Source organism: Saccostrea echinata, unplaced genomic scaffold, assembly GCF_033153115.1.
Source record: "Saccostrea echinata isolate AGI-Se365-2 ecotype Australia unplaced genomic scaffold, CSIRO_AGI_Sech_v1 ptg000062l, whole genome shotgun sequence".
In the NCBI taxonomy this organism is placed as follows: Eukaryota; Metazoa; Mollusca; class Bivalvia; order Ostreida; family Ostreidae; genus Saccostrea; species Saccostrea echinata.
Window position 1 is genome coordinate 5,452,513 of NW_026889811.1, and position 19,517 is coordinate 5,472,029.

General features: G+C 33.1%; 1 protein-coding gene across 1 annotated transcript in view; it reads left to right on the forward strand.

The window, feature by feature from the left end:
- The window catches only part of LOC133175528 (tetratricopeptide repeat protein 28-like), a 59,535-nt gene that overhangs the window by 13,948 nt on the left and 26,070 nt on the right, over positions 1-19,517 (forward strand). The window contains exon 2 of the mRNA XM_061310645.1: positions 9,179-9,679. Within this exon, the coding sequence (XP_061166629.1) occupies positions 9,179-9,679 (501 nt within the window). The remainder of the gene's footprint in view (positions 1-9,178; positions 9,680-19,517) is intronic.

The following is a 19,517-nucleotide window of genomic DNA, read 5'->3' on the forward strand; positions in this document are numbered from 1 at the left end:
ATTGCCAACAATCAAACACATATGGATCAGTTGAATTTTTTTTAAGATAATTAAAGATTTGTCAGAAGTTTTTTTGGTTTCATCTATCTGGCAAGGCTGTAGCTTTGCTTTTTCAGGGTCCTTCAGATGGTAACTGTTGACCTGATGTTGCTTTTGTCCATCTTCTGAATCATTGTAATGTGTATCACCAAATTTTTCTTATCCATTCTTTTTTACCTATAAACACCTACATGTAGCTTACTGTTTGCATGATAATAAGAAGCAATGAACCCTTCTACCAGATCTATCAAATTGTAGTTCTTTGAATTCAGATTTAAGGCCTTAGGGTAAAGGGCTAAGTTGGGTCATATATGAAAATGTATTTACAGAACCTCGTATTTTCAAACCTCATTATCTGGAACTCCATGGGACCAAGAAAAAACTTTGAGATATCCGAGGATTCAAGATATCCAGGGTAAAATACTTAAGGAATAAGGGGTTGGGACTTCAAAATCACTTCGACATATCCATGGTATTCGAGATATCAGTATTCAAGATACCGAAGTTCAACTGTATATTATATAAAGCTAATGCAGACAAACTGAATGGATGATTATGAAAAGTAAGCCTTTCATAAAAAATATGCAGGTTTTAGTTTTCATAAAATAAGGTTGGTAAATATGATGAGTGTGCAAATTTAGCAGTTTGAACACTGGAATATTGATATTTTCAGAGGTGCAGAGCTAAGAAAAAGTGTATGGTCAAGGAATTGTGTATCAAAATTCAGTAAGAATTTTCAGTAAAGTAAAAAGGGAAAAAATTCTTCTTCTTCTTCTTCAGAAAGCTTGTGAGCAACTAGGCCAAGATGAGTAGGGTGTTACCCATAGGTCTCTTTTTATAAACATCATAGCATATTGTACAGTATTTGATGATCTATGGTCACACAGACTTATGATAACAATAATAGCAAGAAGTGTCAATATTGAAAGAGTCTGGTACAATGCCATATTATCAAAATCTAGAGAGAGCTAATTTGGGAGAAAAAAGATGCTTAAAGTATTGCTTTGCTACATACATGATAATTTGAAAATGACTTAGGACAGTGCATTTTTATGTCAACTTAACTCATAGATTACAATTTCAACATCTTGTTGTATGAAGTACAATATGTACATGTAAAGAGGTATGTAAATTAAGGAGAGATGATTCAAAGAATATTTTGCATGTTTTCATCTTGCGTTAGCTAAAAATCAAGTAACATATTCCTTGCCTGTTCTTTAATTGTTGGACAAGTTTGATGTCCCACCACACATCATGCAGTCATTATCCTGCATTACTTGTTAGTTTAGTTTTTACATATATAAATCATACATATTTCTTTCTGTTTTGTTTCCCTTGTTTTTATTGGAAGACCCATTCTATAGCATTAATTTTCTTGCACCTATTTAGGTGTATAGCTCATAGGGTATTGGTTGTTGTAGAATTCATTTTTTATAGATATGTCAAGATACCTGTGTGATTCAGGTGACTGTGAAGGGCCATAGGCCTCCCATGCATGAATATTACCACCACAGAACCAAGAGGACCATGCATAATAAGATGTTAGGATGTAAAATTTGTTTTACAAAACAGTTTACATGCAAATATATAGCACTTTATTTAAACACAAGAACAGTTTTATGATTGACAATTATAGCATAAAAATGTGTGTACACTGTCAACCCTAAAAAGCTATAAATTCTATTTACTGCAATGTACTCTTGATTGTTTCAATGATACATCTGATGTGTCTTTGCCCCCAAACCATGTGTCTTGGCAAATCTTTGTATTTTATAGTTGTTGTGTGATATGTTGCCTTTCACAGACTCTCTGGAACCAACATTGTTAATTTTACCACACTGGAGGTGTAACCTTTTCTTTGATTTTCAATTTTTTTCATTGCCAGAACCTTTCATTTTTACCTGTAGAAATTAAATTATTATAGTTTCTTGTCCTAAATAAACCCAAGCACTACACTCATGAGTTGTATGATGCACAACATAAGAAATCTTAATGTCTTGCAAAACTTTTTTTTTTATTTCTGTGGCATGTTTAATTTGGGATTTTGCATGTCTGTTTGGAGCTTGAATAATTGAACCAGTATTGATTGTTTGGGGTTTATTTGGGGACATAATGCCAATACCTGGTCGGCATATTTTTCCCCTTGGTGTTGGAAACACTTATCTATTGCCCGGTTTTTGGCCATTGATCGGTTGGTCTCTCTCTGTTCCATAGGTTAGAAGGTTGAATGTGCATTGTTGTGCCAAGAACAGCACGTTATCAACAACTGGTCCTCGCTATCAAACTTTCCCACAACCTTTTTTGTCATCACAATATGCCCGTTATCCCCATTTTTGAACTTGTACGTTCTTAAGAAAGAGAAATTTAATATCCATTACTCTTGGTAGTGCAAATCTTATATTTGCAAATGATTTTTTTTTTCAAGTTTTGTTTGAACAGGAGATTTTATGAAAAGTGTGTTATTGCAGACGGGGGAAAATTATCAGATGATGATAATGGTTTGTTGAAACCTTCAGTTTCTTTTTTCCAAGTTATACTTTTGAATGTTGAAGAAATACATGTATTACAATGACACATATCTTGTCATATATATAGTATTTGATGCATATGAAGCTTCAAAGAGGGAAGCTAGTCTACAACTAGTATGGAAAAATGCATATATATTTAGTGACAACTCAAGCTGAAGGGAGATGCAGAGATATCCTATATAAGGTCAGAAAATTTAAGGTTCATTTACCATCTGATAAGAGAGATAAACTCTTGCTTGGATAAATGACTATCAATCTTTTATGTAATTGATAAATTAAAAATAAGCTTTTTTGTCAAAGTTTGTCTTGCAATTTATGCTGAAATTGTATGCATTTTGTATGCATTTTTATTAGTTGACACTAATAAGAAATGGACAGTAAGGACAATCAGTATAAAAGAGAGGGGTGGCATTAGAGGATGAACATTTATATGCAGGTGTACTGAAGAGAAAAAAAAGCTACTAAAAGAGAAAAAAGGGGCATGTGTGTATCAATAAGAAGAGATCAACACAAAAAATTTAAAGCTTGAGAAAATAAGTGTGGAAAGAGAAGTGATATATTTCATTTTTTAGCTGCAGTCATCCTCAGGCCCTATAGTGATGAAATTAAAGAAATCTTGAGCATTGCTGTTGAGATAGCAAAGCCAGATATGGTTAATTCCTTTAGCTATTAAGTTCTCATACACTGAGGTAATTTTTATCCCCCCCCCCCCCCAAAAAAAAAACATGTACAGGTTTATATTAAGTTCTCTTTCACTGAAATGATTTTTGTGAAAGGACACAATGGTTATGACAAAAAATTAATGATATTTGTTATTATATTGAATTGAGAACTATGAATTCCCTTTTCATTGAATGATATTGCAATCTGAATCAAATGTTTTAAGCCAAGTTTTTGATTTCTTAACAGTGAGATGAAATAAATGCTTTATTTTTTGCTGAGAACATTAGAAAAAATAAAGATGCAGTTAAAGTTACACCTAGACAGCTGACAAAAAATATATAGTATTTGATATCTAATTTTTGGAGTATATTAGAATTTTTGGAAGAAGATACATCATATTTTAATGGAGATATTGAATAATTTGAAGACTGACCTACCCAAACAATATCAAATGTCTTCTCATTTTGTCATGTTCAGGCTACATGATACCCACAGAGAGTTTGTCGGTATTTGTAGTTCTGCCAGACTACAATGGGCCGAGTCATATTGCAGGGCTGTTGAGAGGGTATTTGTTTGAGGGGACATTCAATGTTGTTGATATGAAAGGGAGCAGGGACATGATCCCCTAGATAAAGAGGGGAGCAGATGACATGATGTTTATCTCAGAAAAAATCACTTACTCTGTCTATAGTGTTAAGAAAAGACTGATGGAGTTTGTTTGAAGATCTCAAAAAATAAGACCTGTTTAAAAGGCAGAAAAGAAAAGTGTGTTGCTGAGAAAGATTTCTTAGTAAGTTAAGACCTTAAGAAAGAGAATTCTATCATATTTTGTGAACAAAATTTTAACTGTGACTTAAGTGAAGTTGACACATTAGTTTTCCTCAGCAAATTATTTATATGTAGAAAAATTCTGTGTTCCAAAACTCTAAATTGTTTTAACTTTAAATGTGATAGGAGATCTGCATTTTTTATGGCCATTGAGTCTTCATATCAGTTCAAATTAGAATACCTCGCTGGGTCAAATGAAACTGAAAATGAGTTATAATTGTAGGAAAAGTGCTTAGAACTTGCTTTTGTAGTCCCCTGTAGCACTTAGTACTTTTCTGACTGTTGAGAAGTAAGATGAATTGGCATATTAGCTATTGATCATTAGGCTATAATCATCCACCCACTTCCTAAAGCAGAATGAAGATACAGTACGTGACATATTAAAAGAGAATGTAAAATAAACAGAAAATATTATTGATTAGAATCGTATCATCATTAAACTTTATTTACAATGAACAGTGCAACTGACAAACAGGTTACATAAAAGTACAATTATATATGGGTGTATAAAAGAAACGCAGGCCTCCATGTGAAAGCTATGCTTTGCAGGGGATTCTAAAACTGCAATCAGACTTTTATAAGACTAAAAAAAAAATACATATTTCTTGGCATGAGTAGATCTTCTACTCTGAGGAAAATTTTTAAATGATATAATGAATCTCTTTTGAGACATGTTCCACATACTTTTTCTCTGTAATGGATTAGCTACCCAATTATCTCCCTACGAAAAAAGAAACATATTTCATTATCACACTGGGAACAGTTACATTATATTACCCGTCTTTGTCGCAGTCTTTTAAATGTCAACCTCTGAATGGCCCAAAATTCCCTAACACTCACTCTCTCAGGGCTTTTCTTTGAAATGCATGTTGCCTTATTATCAGTTCAGCTGAAATTGTTTTGGTGCTATGTCTCATGGCGGCTTTGTTATGTTTTCAATAGATTACGATTTGTTACAAAGGGATTTTTTTTTTTTTTTTGAGAAAATGAAATACTGTAAAGTACATTTGCAATTGCACATGTAACAATTCCATCAATAAATGCTTACTGTATGGATACTAGATGGAAGCTTAATATTTTGTATGAAACTCACTTCATTTTTAGCTCACCAGAGCCATTAAGGCTAAATTGACCTTTTCTGATCTAAGTATGTCCTGCATCCTGCCCCTCTGTTGTTTGTCATGTGGCACCTGTAAACTTTTCACTTTTTCAACTTCTTCTCAAGAACCACTTAGCCTATTTCAGCTAGCTGCAAAGTAATTCCTTTGGTAAAAGGGAATTTAAGGCTTGTCAAATGAAGAGCCATGCCCTTTTTCAAGGGAAGTCGATTAAGAATTAGTGAAAATTAATTAAATTAAAGTTTAACATGTATAGGAATAACAAGGGAAAATCTTTAAAAATCTTTTATATTTATATTATATATGTTTTTAAAAAAAAATCAGCTGATGGAAAACAGCAGGGCAGTGGTAACTCAGGTGAGCAATGTGTCCCACAAGCTTCTTGTTTTTTTTGGCTGTTTTTTTTTTTTTTTTTTTTTGGAATGAAATGCATATTTTAGGAATGAATGTGAATTACGTCTGCTTTGGATGAGGATACCCACTCAATCATATCTTTCATCAGATTAGTTTAAAGATCATAAACGTTTCCTATAAGTCTGGAATACTAAATTCATCATGCTTTCATCAGATTTTACTTTTTTACTTTAGAATGCATACAATTTAATTGCCCTATTGCATCCTTCATTTAAATAAAAATGCAATTGCTGTAAAACAGGTGCAAAGCAACTTTACTTTTTTGTTTTTGCCTCATTCTAGATGCAAACTGCATCAATGTAATGTGCCAATTTAGTTGAATTCTGAGTTTCCTGAGAAGCTAGAATTTTTTTTTTCTAGGGAGTACACAGTACATTGTTATGTAGAATTTTAATGTCCCATTTACGTACTTGTTTTCCATATTCAGGACGAAACCTGCTTGGTCATCTAGTACCATTTGAAACCATTCAAGACCATCATATCAAAAGAGTCAGAAACTGTGTGAAAAAAGGAGTTCTGTACGCTTTAATCACACTTGAAAACTCTTATTTTCACACAGTTTAATATTTTTTAACAATGTAACGAGTTTAGGTGAAATATTTGAAAGCTATGAATCAAAGGTGTGCACACATTAAAAATGTGTTGTTAACAGTGCAAGTGCCAGGAAGCTTGTCGTCTTAAAGCAAACAATGATTTTCTTGTGTTGAAAAAAACTCTTCTTGCAGTAAAATATTGATTAAATTGGTCGGTTCAGTCATTTCAAGTCACCTGGTGCGTAACATTCCTGGTGTAATTATTGCTTACTTAATAGCAGTATCATGGCGATATTGATGCAGTATAATTTAGCTTTTGAAGATGTTAAAAATTCACAAAGTAACCAGCCATTAAATCATTTTATATTATAAATGGAGCATTCTTACTGATATAACAGACACTATCATAGATAAACGATCAATGAATTACTGAACCATCTGTAAATAGCGCTATCAAATGAAATAGTAAATAGTTCACTATGAATGACAGGCAACAGGTTTTCTAGCTGTTCTATTAATTTCATACTAAAATTAATTTCTTGCTGAAAGGAAAAATAAATGACTTTTAAAAATGAATTTCATAAGTTTGGTACTAAATACTTTTATGCTGTATGGTTGCAAAATTACATCGAAGTCAGAAGCACTAAGGTATTTATTGTACACTTTCCATGAACATGTCTTTAAAGTGTTAATATATTGATATAGGTTCAAATTCAACATAACGCCACTTTTTTGTCATGAAGTCGAGGAAGCTTCGAATCACGCAAGATTTCCGGGGCATAACATTGTTTACACTTGTGACAATTGAATGATACAAACAAATCAGTATACCGAAAGTACAGTGTATTGGTGAAGGTTGAACTCCAAATAGTAGGTTGTCTAATAAGGAATGTGAAGAATATTTTATCAGCTTCCAAAAGTATAACCATATTTAGAGAGAAATGGTTGAATTTAATTAGAAAATCACATAAGTGAGAGCTTATAGTATCATCAAATATATATAACATATACAGTAAAACTTGTTAAGTACGAACATGGATAGAGTGAATTCACGGATACAGCGAAGTTTTTTTGGGTCCCCAGCAAAATTCTGAACAATTCTTTGTAAAATTTTACGGATATACAAATTCTGATATAATGAATTTACGGATATAGAGAACTGATTTTGAGTCCCATAGAGGTAAAAAATAATGAAATTTACATCTTTTATAACAAATTTTCAAAGATCTCATAATTTGATAAATATTGATTTGGCTTTATTTTCATTAAATATTTGTATATACAATTCAATTCATAATAAAACCTTAGTTATCCAAGGTATGTTTTGTAAAAATTGCTTCCCTAACATATTCGCTAGTAATACTAATAAAATACATGTATATTGCAAATTCGTTATTCATACTTTAAGGAATTTGTTATACGGATACATAATGTATAACAAATTACGGATATTGCGAAGTAAATTCAAGGGTCCCCAGGACTTTGCTATAACCTAGTTTTACTGTATAAGGACTAGATCCTCTCAAGTTTTATTAGCATATGGTTCAGCAAATTTTCAGCAAGATGTTTCACCAATTTCTTATCTGTCCTTATAAAATCTACAGTGATCGATCTCGCGTTGTATTCAACAGCACATTGTTCCAAGCAAACATCTACGTTGCCTACCTCCACTATGAAAGAGTTCCATTAAGTAATCGTGATATCAAATAGAAGCTGATAAATTAAGCAGACCTCATTATGTTTTAAGGACATATTTTTCAAAGAAACATATAGTTTTCTCTATCCTAAACTCTAATAAAATTTCCAAAGCTTAAGGACATATGCAACATACCTTACTTACTGATAATATTTCAAGATATTCTTAAATTTAAGATTATAGAGCCATCAGATGTTCATAGACAAAAATCAGCATGCATTACCAGGGGTTTTGAAAAGATATCAATTAATGAAAATTCTTGTATAATTCAAAGAAAAATATACAAAAATTACTATACATATATTCTAGATGTTTTGTCTATCCAAACTTGTTTTAGAGGATGTGTACAGCACCATATATAGACACTAAAATGTAGCATTTAGTTCCTTTAAGTATTGGAACTCTTCAACTCCAGGGACAAAGACAATAAAGTTCAAACTATGTTGCGTATGTCCTTAATTCATAAATAAAATATAAGAAAAACACAAGTATATGATTCTTGTTTTGGCTCCCTCCCTTTTATATAGTTTGATTATTTGACAACTAAATCTTTCAGATGTCTTTCTGTGTATGTGACTGACATTGTGGCCTATAGTCATTGTCACTTCAAAGTACTGACTTTCCGTCTAGATGACTGTAATTATAGGTGCATGTATTGTCATTGATCCTGACTTCTACTTTAGGCATTTTGGTTTTTCATCTGTTATTTTGGAGTGTAATTAGAATCAATATACCTAACCAGTTGAATAAAGCATATGGTTGTTGCTTTCTATTCCTACCATAATTCTTTTTAGACATAGCTCATCTTTGCATCAAATTCAAACCACCACTTGCAGTTGTCTCATTATTAGATGATGTTTTACAGAGACAGGCTTTGATTAGTAGTATTAGTCACCTAAAGGTGAAACTGTAGGGGACTAAATTAACGTTTCAGCAGTCTGTCTCACTTGGAGTTTCTGGGGTTTTTTTTCTATATGCTTGCATATATTGAGCTGATTTTTAGTATGTGACTGTTTTTCTTGATATGTTACAAATCAAAAATGCATTTCATTTCAGTTCGATGATTCTTGACAGAATTATAGTCCAATTAATTATCAGTAGGGAACTTAGTATTCCTTATTCCAGTTTAATAGTATCTTAGTTGACTTGGAGTTAGATTTTGATTTTTGTAAATGAAGCCTTGCATGATGGGATTTATTTCTTATTTGATGAAACATTTATTAGGTTGTAATTTAAGTCCAGTGTGTGCTAAAATAGAGATCACAAATTCCCATCCCTTTTTAGGGATTAACAAACTAATTTCCTATGCATTAATGTTGATCATAAAATGCCATCAGTTTAATCTCTTATGTTTTACAGTCTGGTGAAGACACAGCTACCAAAAGTTCAGCTCAGCCTTTTCATCGATCACATGGCATAAGAGGGCCACCATCACCCAGATCAAAGGGACCATCTTCCCCCAGATCCAAGGGTCCCCCATCTCCCAGAGAACCACCTTCCCCCATCACGCACCGGGCCCCGCACCACCATGCCGAATCCCCGCAAATGTACACCAACCATTCTACTGTGTCAAATCCCAGACAACCCGCTTTACCTTCCTCTGACACACAGCAGTCTCCCTGTGGACCCAGAGGAGCCAACCAAACTTTGTATCTACAAAAAATTCGTGAAAGTTCCGAAGCTGTAAACAGTGGAGACTTCCGCAGGGCCATCCATTTGTACTCAGAGGCCATAAGACTTGATCCATCCAACCACATCCTTTTCACTAATAGGTCAGCAGCTTACTGCAAACTGAGGCAGTTCCAGAAGAGTTTGGAAGATGCAAAACAAGCCAAGCAGCTCAACCCAAAGTGGGCAAAGGTAAGGCATCATGAATTGCATTTCACATAAATGATGTGCATTTATCAAATTCTAGCAGTAACTGTCATCTTTTTTCATTGATTTCTGTTTGAAATGAGCTGTCTCGTAAGAATAAAGTAACCTCTTGCCACCAATTATACACACTGGGGTGGCAGAATGCTTGCTTTCTCTTGTTGCAGTTGAAGGTATAGAATTTCATTAGTGGTAGAGGATTTAAGGCAAAAGAAAAGGGCAGTATCTTTAGGGAATTTACGACAGAATAAGCCGAATGCACCATCCCAATGCTTATTTACATAATTCTATCATTTCTCAACTCAGATTTAAAACGTTATGCAAAATTTTTCAAGGTGACTTTGTAAAATTAGCCCTTAGAGCATACAGGTGATTGTTTCTTTAGCAAGTAAACAATGCATGCACCATGATTTAATGTGTTGGAAGATGCATTAGCTACTCCATAATTGAAAACACCATTGTTACTTTATATGGTAGGATCACAGTTGCATTTAAAGTGTTATTATGATCAACTAGTGGATAAATTTTTTAGTGTGAAGAGGTTTCCCATCTTGATCATTCAAAAAATGTCTGCATGTCAATGTATCCAATTATTTTTGTAAAGGTTTTGGAAGGAACAAAAGGCAAGGGATCTAAAATTAAATGTTCCATGCATAGTGTTTGTTTTAGGATGAGGACCTATTCTTGTAAAGGATTATTTTTGCCATTCAGGTTCATTCAGTATTACCCACAATTCAGATGCTTATCTCTTTTTCCCACAATTCCCTCTGATATGCATCAAACTGAGTGATGTGTAGATGGATAGACCCCAAAACTACTGACTATTGGTGTCAGATTCCTCGTCATTTGTCTTCCGCAATTGATCAGTCCAAATTTAAAGAGCCACAAACCTTAATTCTTGACACACTACCAACTACAAATGTCTTGTCATTTCAATAGAACTTAACAGAATTTGAGCATTAACTCTAGGTAGCTGCAAAGGTGCTAATCCCTAATTCATCTATATAAAACTTTTTTTAAGCAGAAAAATCCCTTTTTTTGTTAGACATACAATGCTATAAGTATAAAGTTTTCTGTAATTATCAAGTTCTCAAGGAGAAGGTGCTTGATTACCCAGTAATGGATACTGGTGAAGTTTGACAGCAAAAATTGCATTAAGATATTTTTCCTTTCTTAGGATAAAGGGGAGAAATATACTTCTAATTGTTAAATGTTTTAAATTCACCCCTTAGGTTGATATGCTTTTAAGTATAAAGCTTAAAAGCTTTCAATTTATCAGAAAATCAGAGTTCGCAAGGGTAATGTTCATCTTTAAAATACATTAAATTATAATAAAACTGTCATTCTGAAAATAGTGGTATTAAGAAAAACTTATTCATTCACTCGCATCTAGTATTTCAATTTAGTATTACCTCTAATTATGAGATTTTTTCATGAGTTTATGCTTCCTAGGACAAATCAAGCATGAATTTCAAAAGATCACTCAATGTGGAAGTTTCACAATGTTTTTAAATTTTGTGACGTGATGCAGTGTGACGTGAACCAAATAAAAGAATGTTAATTACCATACTTCAAGATGTAAACTTTTCATAAACTTTAGACACACACTGTAAGCACATAATATTGGGACAGAAAAAATCCCACATCAACTCGGGTCCTCAATTCTAAATACTTTGTGCATTGTAATGCAGGGTACGGACTGTAAAAAGAAACGGTGTTAAAAACGATAAAAAAAGAATAGACAGACCCCTTTGCTCTTCTTATGTACAGTTATTTTTTAAAAATTTGCATATCTTGTTTGATCTTGAATATAAATTATTTCGTATTAAATATCTCTTTATGCTGCAAACTTCCAGTCATATGTAGGATATGGATATTAAAATGACTCAAATTGGTTAGCCTGTTAATTGAGCACATACTTAATGCTCCATTTTCAATAGAATGTGCAAGAGAGTTGTAAATGAATTTGGTCTCCCATTAAAAGCCCATGTTTATACAAAAGAAGATTTTTTTTTCCCTCTATACGCTCTGTTGATATTTCATAAGATACTAGGAACCTTGCACATGTGTCAATGCAAGAGTGCTACATTATGTGGAGTCTAGACCAAGCTCCTCCTTGCCAGACAAAGAAACAAATAGTGGTACAGACTTGTTAATGTGGACTAACTGTACTGGCAAAGGCCATATTGGTCTTGATGACTGTGTGGTCTTTGGAATCTAATGCCAGGGGCATTTCAAGTAAGTTTCAATGGAATTTTTAGATGTGAATATTTTTTTCTGATTTTGGTACATGTGTATACCATACCTGCCTGTTTGATCAAAGAACATCAGTGTGGTATGTTGTCTGTCAAATTCAAAATCATCAGGAATTAGAAATTCTTTCTGGTAATTCAAACTTTCAAAGCAAAACTACTCTGAATACAGTTATTATAGAGAGAGAAAAAACAATTCTCAAGAAAATTTCTGACTCAGATACATGTATAAGGGTTGTGAGGTCTTAAGAAGTAAAACATATCAGAGTCTCTCTTGTGAATAATACGTCATATGAGAACATATGACATAAATCCAAATATGGGAGATTTGTATAGTAATTTAAGCTATATTTTTATACAGGAGTGCGTTGAAATTCAAAGTTAGTGTATTTTAACGAGATATACCCACATTTCACCAGAGATTTTCTTGTTCTAAAATTCATCAACCTTAATATCTTGTAACCAAAAAGTCAATAATGAGTTAAGGGGGAAGGGGGGGGGGGGGGGGTCAACAAATTAACCATCAGATATAACTTATTTATTTAGATATGATATCTTAAGCTGTCAACTATCATTTGGCAAAGAAAAAATTAATTCATACATTTTAGTTTTAAAATTTGATCATTTTTGTATATCTTTACATGGAGCTCTTCTTCTAAAGGAGATCAATATAGTCTAAAAATTGCCACGACCTCCCAGCCCTCTTAAATTGGCATACTGATCATATCCTGACAAAGTCTACATTTATAAATAAATATTCTCATGTGAATAAAGCTGTTTCTATACATTGTGTAAGATTTTCCCCTAATTAGACAAGTAATTATGAATTTCTCTGTATGGGGCTTTCAGGATGGAGAGCCAAGAAACCTTAAAGATTCATGTTGATGGTACATGTATTTAAGTCTCTTTAATTAATTATTTATATCATTTTTATTTTTCAGTGATATTTGTACAATCAAAAATTTCATAGTTCTGTCCAATACTTCATGCAGCTCTAAAGTAGTTGTTTATGACTTTTGATTTATTTTATTTTACTTTGTTTTATTTTATTTTTGATTTTAATATTTTTTACACATATAACATGCTGTCTCTTTGCTGTAGATAACATATGGCTAAATGTTTATCTGAATGTCTACCAAAATCAGTACATGAACTAATCAGGTCAAGAATTAATTGCAGCAATAAAATTAGGTTTGTTCATTGGACTAGGGAGAGCCACCTCAAAGAGAGTTATAAATCACCTTTATCTGTCATATTCCTGTCACCGGATGAATTTTGTCCATCTCCAGAGGAATGGCTCTGACATTTTCTGTGTTCATCTTGCTTGCTCTTCAAAATATTAACTGTAACCTTCATGAGAAACAAAACATAAAACAGTCATTTTCTGTCCTAGCTGTTTCAATTAAGAAAAGTTGGATTCTTTGATAATTAAAAACTTTATGCAAATGATCTTGCTTTGAATCATGAAGTTTTACTGTCTTAATTGGTTTCTTCTTTTTGGTCTTGGTGCATTCCGTTGGCCATTTGTCATAAATATGTTTGTTAAGTGGTGTTTTACAAGCCTCAGGTACACACAAAAGTTCCAAAGATCAAGTCAAAAACAAGTGTAAAGCAAGTAGTTTTACAATTGTAGATACGACAGCCATGATTTACAAGTGCACAACAGGTTCACGGAGAAAATTATCAGGCCAGGGAAAATGATCCTTTTTTCAGATTCTGTATAGTTTTTGTAATTATTTATGCATTTTTAGAAAGTTTACTTAGACAATTATCACACTCCATGGAGAGATTTTTCCTGACAAATACCAATTTGTATTTTTTTTTTCATTCCTTTCTTAAAACGAATATTTATTCTTGCCATTCAGAAAATCAATAAAGTTCCAATTATCATGCAAGGCTACCTTGTATTTAATTCAGGCATTATGTAATTCACATGTGAAATGCAAGATCATCCAGCTAAAAAAAAATTTGTGCCCATAATGTACATAGAGGTGTTTAAGACAATATTGTCTGTATGGCGATCTAGGTTAGACGATTGATTGGAAAAGACATGTCCCCCATTGATCTTTTTTAAGGACCTTATGTCCATAACATCCCTGCTTATCAACCTCGGTTCTAATGTGAACAAAGATCGGAATTTCGAGCGCTCAGTGTCGTATTGCCTGTTCTTTACACCTGTGTTTGGGTGCAGTCGGTGTGCTGGAAAAATGCAGTCTACGCTACCTATACTCTCTGGAGATTTTAAGTATAATCAATCAATTTTAAACAAAAAAGATTTCTTGTTCCCTTAATGTTTTTGTTGCCAGAGAAGAAAACAGTAGATCAATTAGATAAGATTATAAGAATTGCCTCCCTTTATATATAACAGTGAGGCAATGCAATAAGAGCTCAGTTGAGGAGTTTTACCCCCTGCATTTGCAGGTGTAAAGTTAACAACTTTTCCTACAGGAAGAATTTCTGTAATGGGATAAAAACAGAGTATAAATAGATTTTATTTGTGAGAGGAAGTGGGGATTGTTCGATGTAGTTTGTTGGTATGTTTACTTATCCTAGCAGTCCATTATGTCTGGCGAGGGTATAATAAGTTCTGAAGTGGTGTCCACAGGTCGAAAATCTCTGTACAAATATGTACACAAACTAGTAACTTCAGACCCATGGTTCTGCAATTTTGTACAAATATATGAGATGTGAGAGTTTTGAGGGGTTAGATGTATACAATATTAAGTAATCATTATTTTGTTGGATTTTTTAATTTTTTTTTTTTTTAAATTATATTATTGATGGCTAATAGTGCATTCTACCCTGTGTCTGTGAAATCAAGGAATGGCATCTCTTTGGTAGGTCATCCAATTCAAAGAAATATTGGAAAAGTTTGTTGTGTTTTTTAATTTAAAGCTGTCCTCTACTTAGTGTTATCTTAATTTATTGTAAGTTGACTTAATTTATTGCATTTTAATATTCTTACGTAGTTATCTCTAAAGTCACTGTAAAATTGGATGAAAGAGATGATAATATACACTTATCCACTGGTTGTGGGTGGGATAGCTCTTTTATCAAACCCGTGACAGGAACTATTCCCCGAGGGCTTGCCCGAGGGGTATAGTTCCTGTCAAGGGTTTGATGAAAGAGCTATCCCACTCACAACCAGTGGATAAGCGTTTTATTATACTGATGTATATTATAATTTCTGAGGGTTGAATTACCCAATACTGCAGTTTCATAGGCAAAACATGAAAACGACAAAAGAATAACACTGCAAGAATAAGCTGAAATCCCGATGACGTCACATTGCTACTGAAGTCATGATGACATCAGCATTGTATTGATTTATCGCAGGAAATTAAAATTGGCGTCAAAAATTGCATGAAAATTTTCCGAGGGTGGGTAGCAAAAACTATACCCCGGGGTATAGCTTTGCTATGCGTGGAAATTTTCAGACTATAAAAGATAGTTATTTTACCTTCTTAACTTTATGAAGGAAACTTTTTAACAGAAGTATAATAATTATATTTATCATACTATTATAGTAATTATGATATGTCCAAAAGAGCGCACTCTAATAAAATTAGATTTTGGAACCACTTGCATACTAATGTTATACATATTAAGTAAGCAGATATAACATCTAATTTTAATTAGATTGCTAAAGAGTGTGGTTTACATAAAAGCACTTTGACATGCTCATGTAAAAGGGAACTTTTTCATGCATTGCCTATAAAAGAATCATCAAATTTGTGCATTTTATGATATTTGATTAAACAACAGGAAGAAAGTAATGCATATGCTTTTTAAATTAAACATTTGGTGCTTATTCGGGCACTTTTATGCATGTAAAGCTTTTAACCAAGTCCTAGGTATCTTTTACCAACCCATGTATACTGGCATCTAATTTTGAAGTGTAAACTTTCTTTCAAAACATAATTTGATAACCTTTTCCACTATCATATTGCCATTTGAACATTTTTATGTCGACATTAGGATACTTCTCACAGCATGCAATTGTTTGCACTTGTGGCCAAAACCTTTTGTCTGGTACCTTATAAAAACTCATTTTAGCAAGCTAGCTTTCTTTTGCTAGTCTTAGTATTAGCAAACAAAACAGAAAGTGATGCTCTTGCTCTAAAATAAACTACCCACATCTATATTGTCTTTCCATCATGGTAGCTCTGAGTCAGAAGAGCACTCACTCCTTAATCAGAAGGTCATGTGTTTGAGCCTCAGCTGCAACAAACCTAAGTCAATAAAACAAAAATAGGTAGCAACTGTTCCTTTGCAAATTGCTCGACACCTGGAAGTGAAAATTCAAATTATTTTGGGTGAGACCTTAAAAACGAGGCCCCATGTCACAGTAGGCGTTGACACACCAAAGATCCCTCACTGTAAATGGACCTGAGTGCCAAGTACAGGTCTAAATTTGAAGCCCTTCACCAGCATCTGGCCCCGGGGCCATAAAACTTAGACGAGCTCACTTTTGATCTCATTCTCACTTTTCTACTATTAATTCCTTTGGTTAAAGTGAGACTGAGATCAAAAGTGAGCTCATCTAAGTTTTATGGCCCCGGGGCCTGGTGACATCTCATATGAGTTAAATAATCTTGCAAGGGCCATCAAACTAAAAACAATCAATCAACCTATATTGTCTTGGACTTTTCCTTATGAAAACTAGAATTGTACAATATTACTTATACATGTAGACACTTAGAGGGGTAATACAGAAATATATGGGGTCCTTGAAAAACTGCATATTGGGCGAGGCTTACGCCTTGCCCAATATGCATTTTTTCAAGGATCCTTACACCTCGCCCAATATGCATTATTTCAAGGACCCCATATATTTTCGTATTACCCCTCTAAGTATCTACATAACGAATTTATCCTGTTGAAGATTATTAAATAAAGTTCATTTTCTCTGAGTTAAGTAACAATTGTTTATATTGTGATGTCGTTTAATGCTTATGTGACGTCAATTATTAGGCTCCTTGCGTGTTCAAATAAAAACAGCATATTGAATTTTATCTGGACAGTATAGCACATGGAGGGGGCATGTTGATGTGATGTGTGGTAGGTAGGTCACGTGGAGGGGGCACTGTTAACAATATAATGTCGGTAGGCAGTATAATATGGTTTAATTAATACAGTATTCTTCTTGACCAATGCAATAATTATTTCAAGATTTTAATCAGAGGCAGGATAAAATATATCATATGTATGCAGTGTTTATACAGTGCCCACTGTGCAATCCGACAACTGTGCAATCCGGCACACTGGACTTTCCGACCTAATATTTTATTCCCAAAATTTTCTTTATAATTTATATAGAATAAAACACTGTATATTCCGACCACTGTATATTCTGAATTCCGGCGCTTTTTTGTCAACAGAACTAGATAATTACTTTATGATTTCACCTGAGTAATCCGACATAATTACACTGGTGTACCGTATAATTAGCCGCTGGCCAGGTAACGTGAATGTCCCGTTTGGTCACAAGATTGGTCTACTTAGAGAGTAGTTAATTACATGTACGAGTTTGAAAGTGTTTATGTAAGCAATTATAAACGAACAGTTTTTGAATTAAAAATTAGGCAATCATTTTTCTGTTGTTATATATATGTCCCTGTTGTTATCAATTTTATTCTCGCACTGAAAAAATAGCATCCACGCGACAGAAAATAAAAAGAGTATATGGTGTTTAGATTGCCTTTACCTTACAGAATAAATAAGATTTTCAGCTTGAAATTAAAATCAAATATGCATTCACGGTCCTTCGTAAAACCATGTTATGAAAAAAAAATGAGTACGGCGAACTACTGTGTAACACAATACACAATTTGAAAGGCAGCATCTTGTCGTATAGAAAACGCTTCATTTCCGGATTAATATACACTGAATCAAGCGAGGCTGTGTACATAAAAGATTCGCCGAAAGCAAAAAATACCGTCTTCAGTTGCCCATTAAATTTAAAATATAATAGTAATACAATCGCAATCACAGTTTTAGAGTTACGTCCCGTTTGTATGAAAAGTCGCGTGACGGTATTAATAGCACAGTCTATGTTGAGAAATAAACAATGGCGAAAATCTGTAGAAAAAAATACCACTGTGTAGAGAAGGTAGACGAAATATTTACTTTAATATCGACTGTAGTAAGTAAAAATTAAATTGCAACATCTCGAAGCGATCGGCAGTTCCATGTTTTGGCCATTAAAAAAAAAAGAAAAACATCGTATATTACTACAAAGTACAGAGTTTACTAATGCTATATCACAAACGCTGTTTCTCAAAGAAATGCTAATCAGATCTATTTTATACAGCAAAGAAACACACAATTATGCAAACACTTTGACAATTAAATATAAGTGTATTCTTAACCTATCGAAATTTTTTTTTGTATGAAGTCGTCTGACACATATGATAATGCTCAGAAATATTCAACACTGGGTAATCCGACACACTGCCTAATCCGACATTGATTTTATTTCCCGCAGCATGTCGGATAAGACAGGTTTCACTGTATTCCTTTTTTAACCGCACATTTTGAAATTTTTTCAGAAGGAAAAAAACACCTCACTTTAGATTTTTTTTTTAATTATTAATTTACTTGTATTGTTTTTGTTTGTTTGTTTTTATTTTTGTTTTCTTTTTTTTGTTTTGAAACATATTTCCTGTATGCCCATTATATCCAGGTAGACTTCAGGAGTTATCTCTCTTTAGGCAGAGCTCGGCATTAATCTCTTTGATGTCCAATTTAGTTTACCTGGAATGTCTCTATTGTAGAGAATAGGTAATAAACTGGAATTTGTCCAGGTTAAAAAAAGATATTTATCAGCATTATTCTGTCAAAAATGTCAGTGTGTCAATAAACATTTTATCTATTGGATTTGTCCATTAATAGACTGTATTTTAAAGGTACAAAGAGACCAGTGTGATTGTGATAGCCTTTTATCACATTATCTTTTTCTTTAAAAATAAAATCCATAAAAAAATTCATAGCTGGTTGATATCACAAAGAAAAGATTAAAGAGCAAAATTTATAGTGTTTTTTTTTTATTTTCATTTATAAAAAGAAATGTCAACATATAAAAAGTCTATAAGATTCTGCAGACTCATTTATTATTATTTTTTTTTGGGGGGGGGGGGTGGTAGGGGGGAGGGGAGGGGGTAAATGGTTTCCAGGTTCATCTACTTTCCAATGAAATTTCATTTAAAATTCAAGTGACTTTTAAACTAGAATACATTAATTCTTTCCAAAAAGAGAGAGAGAAAGCTCTGTGATCTTCATGTGCATTGTGTTTCAAGGGGAGTAACTTGTGCAGCATTAAGTTGAAGGTTATTCAGATCCTTCCGTATTTAGTCAGAAAAAGAAAAATTCCTTTTGCGTGCAGACACATAGTTGACAATTTATGTATGGCTGACTTACTTCTGATGAAAACTTTTTAGAAAGTAATTTTCAAATGACCTACTTCCACAATGATACAAGGACATAGAAATGGCCACTTATGACTAAGGGGTTCTGATAGAAATTTGGAGAAAATTACTTCCAAAGGGTAATTATTTTTGAAGATGGTCATGAAA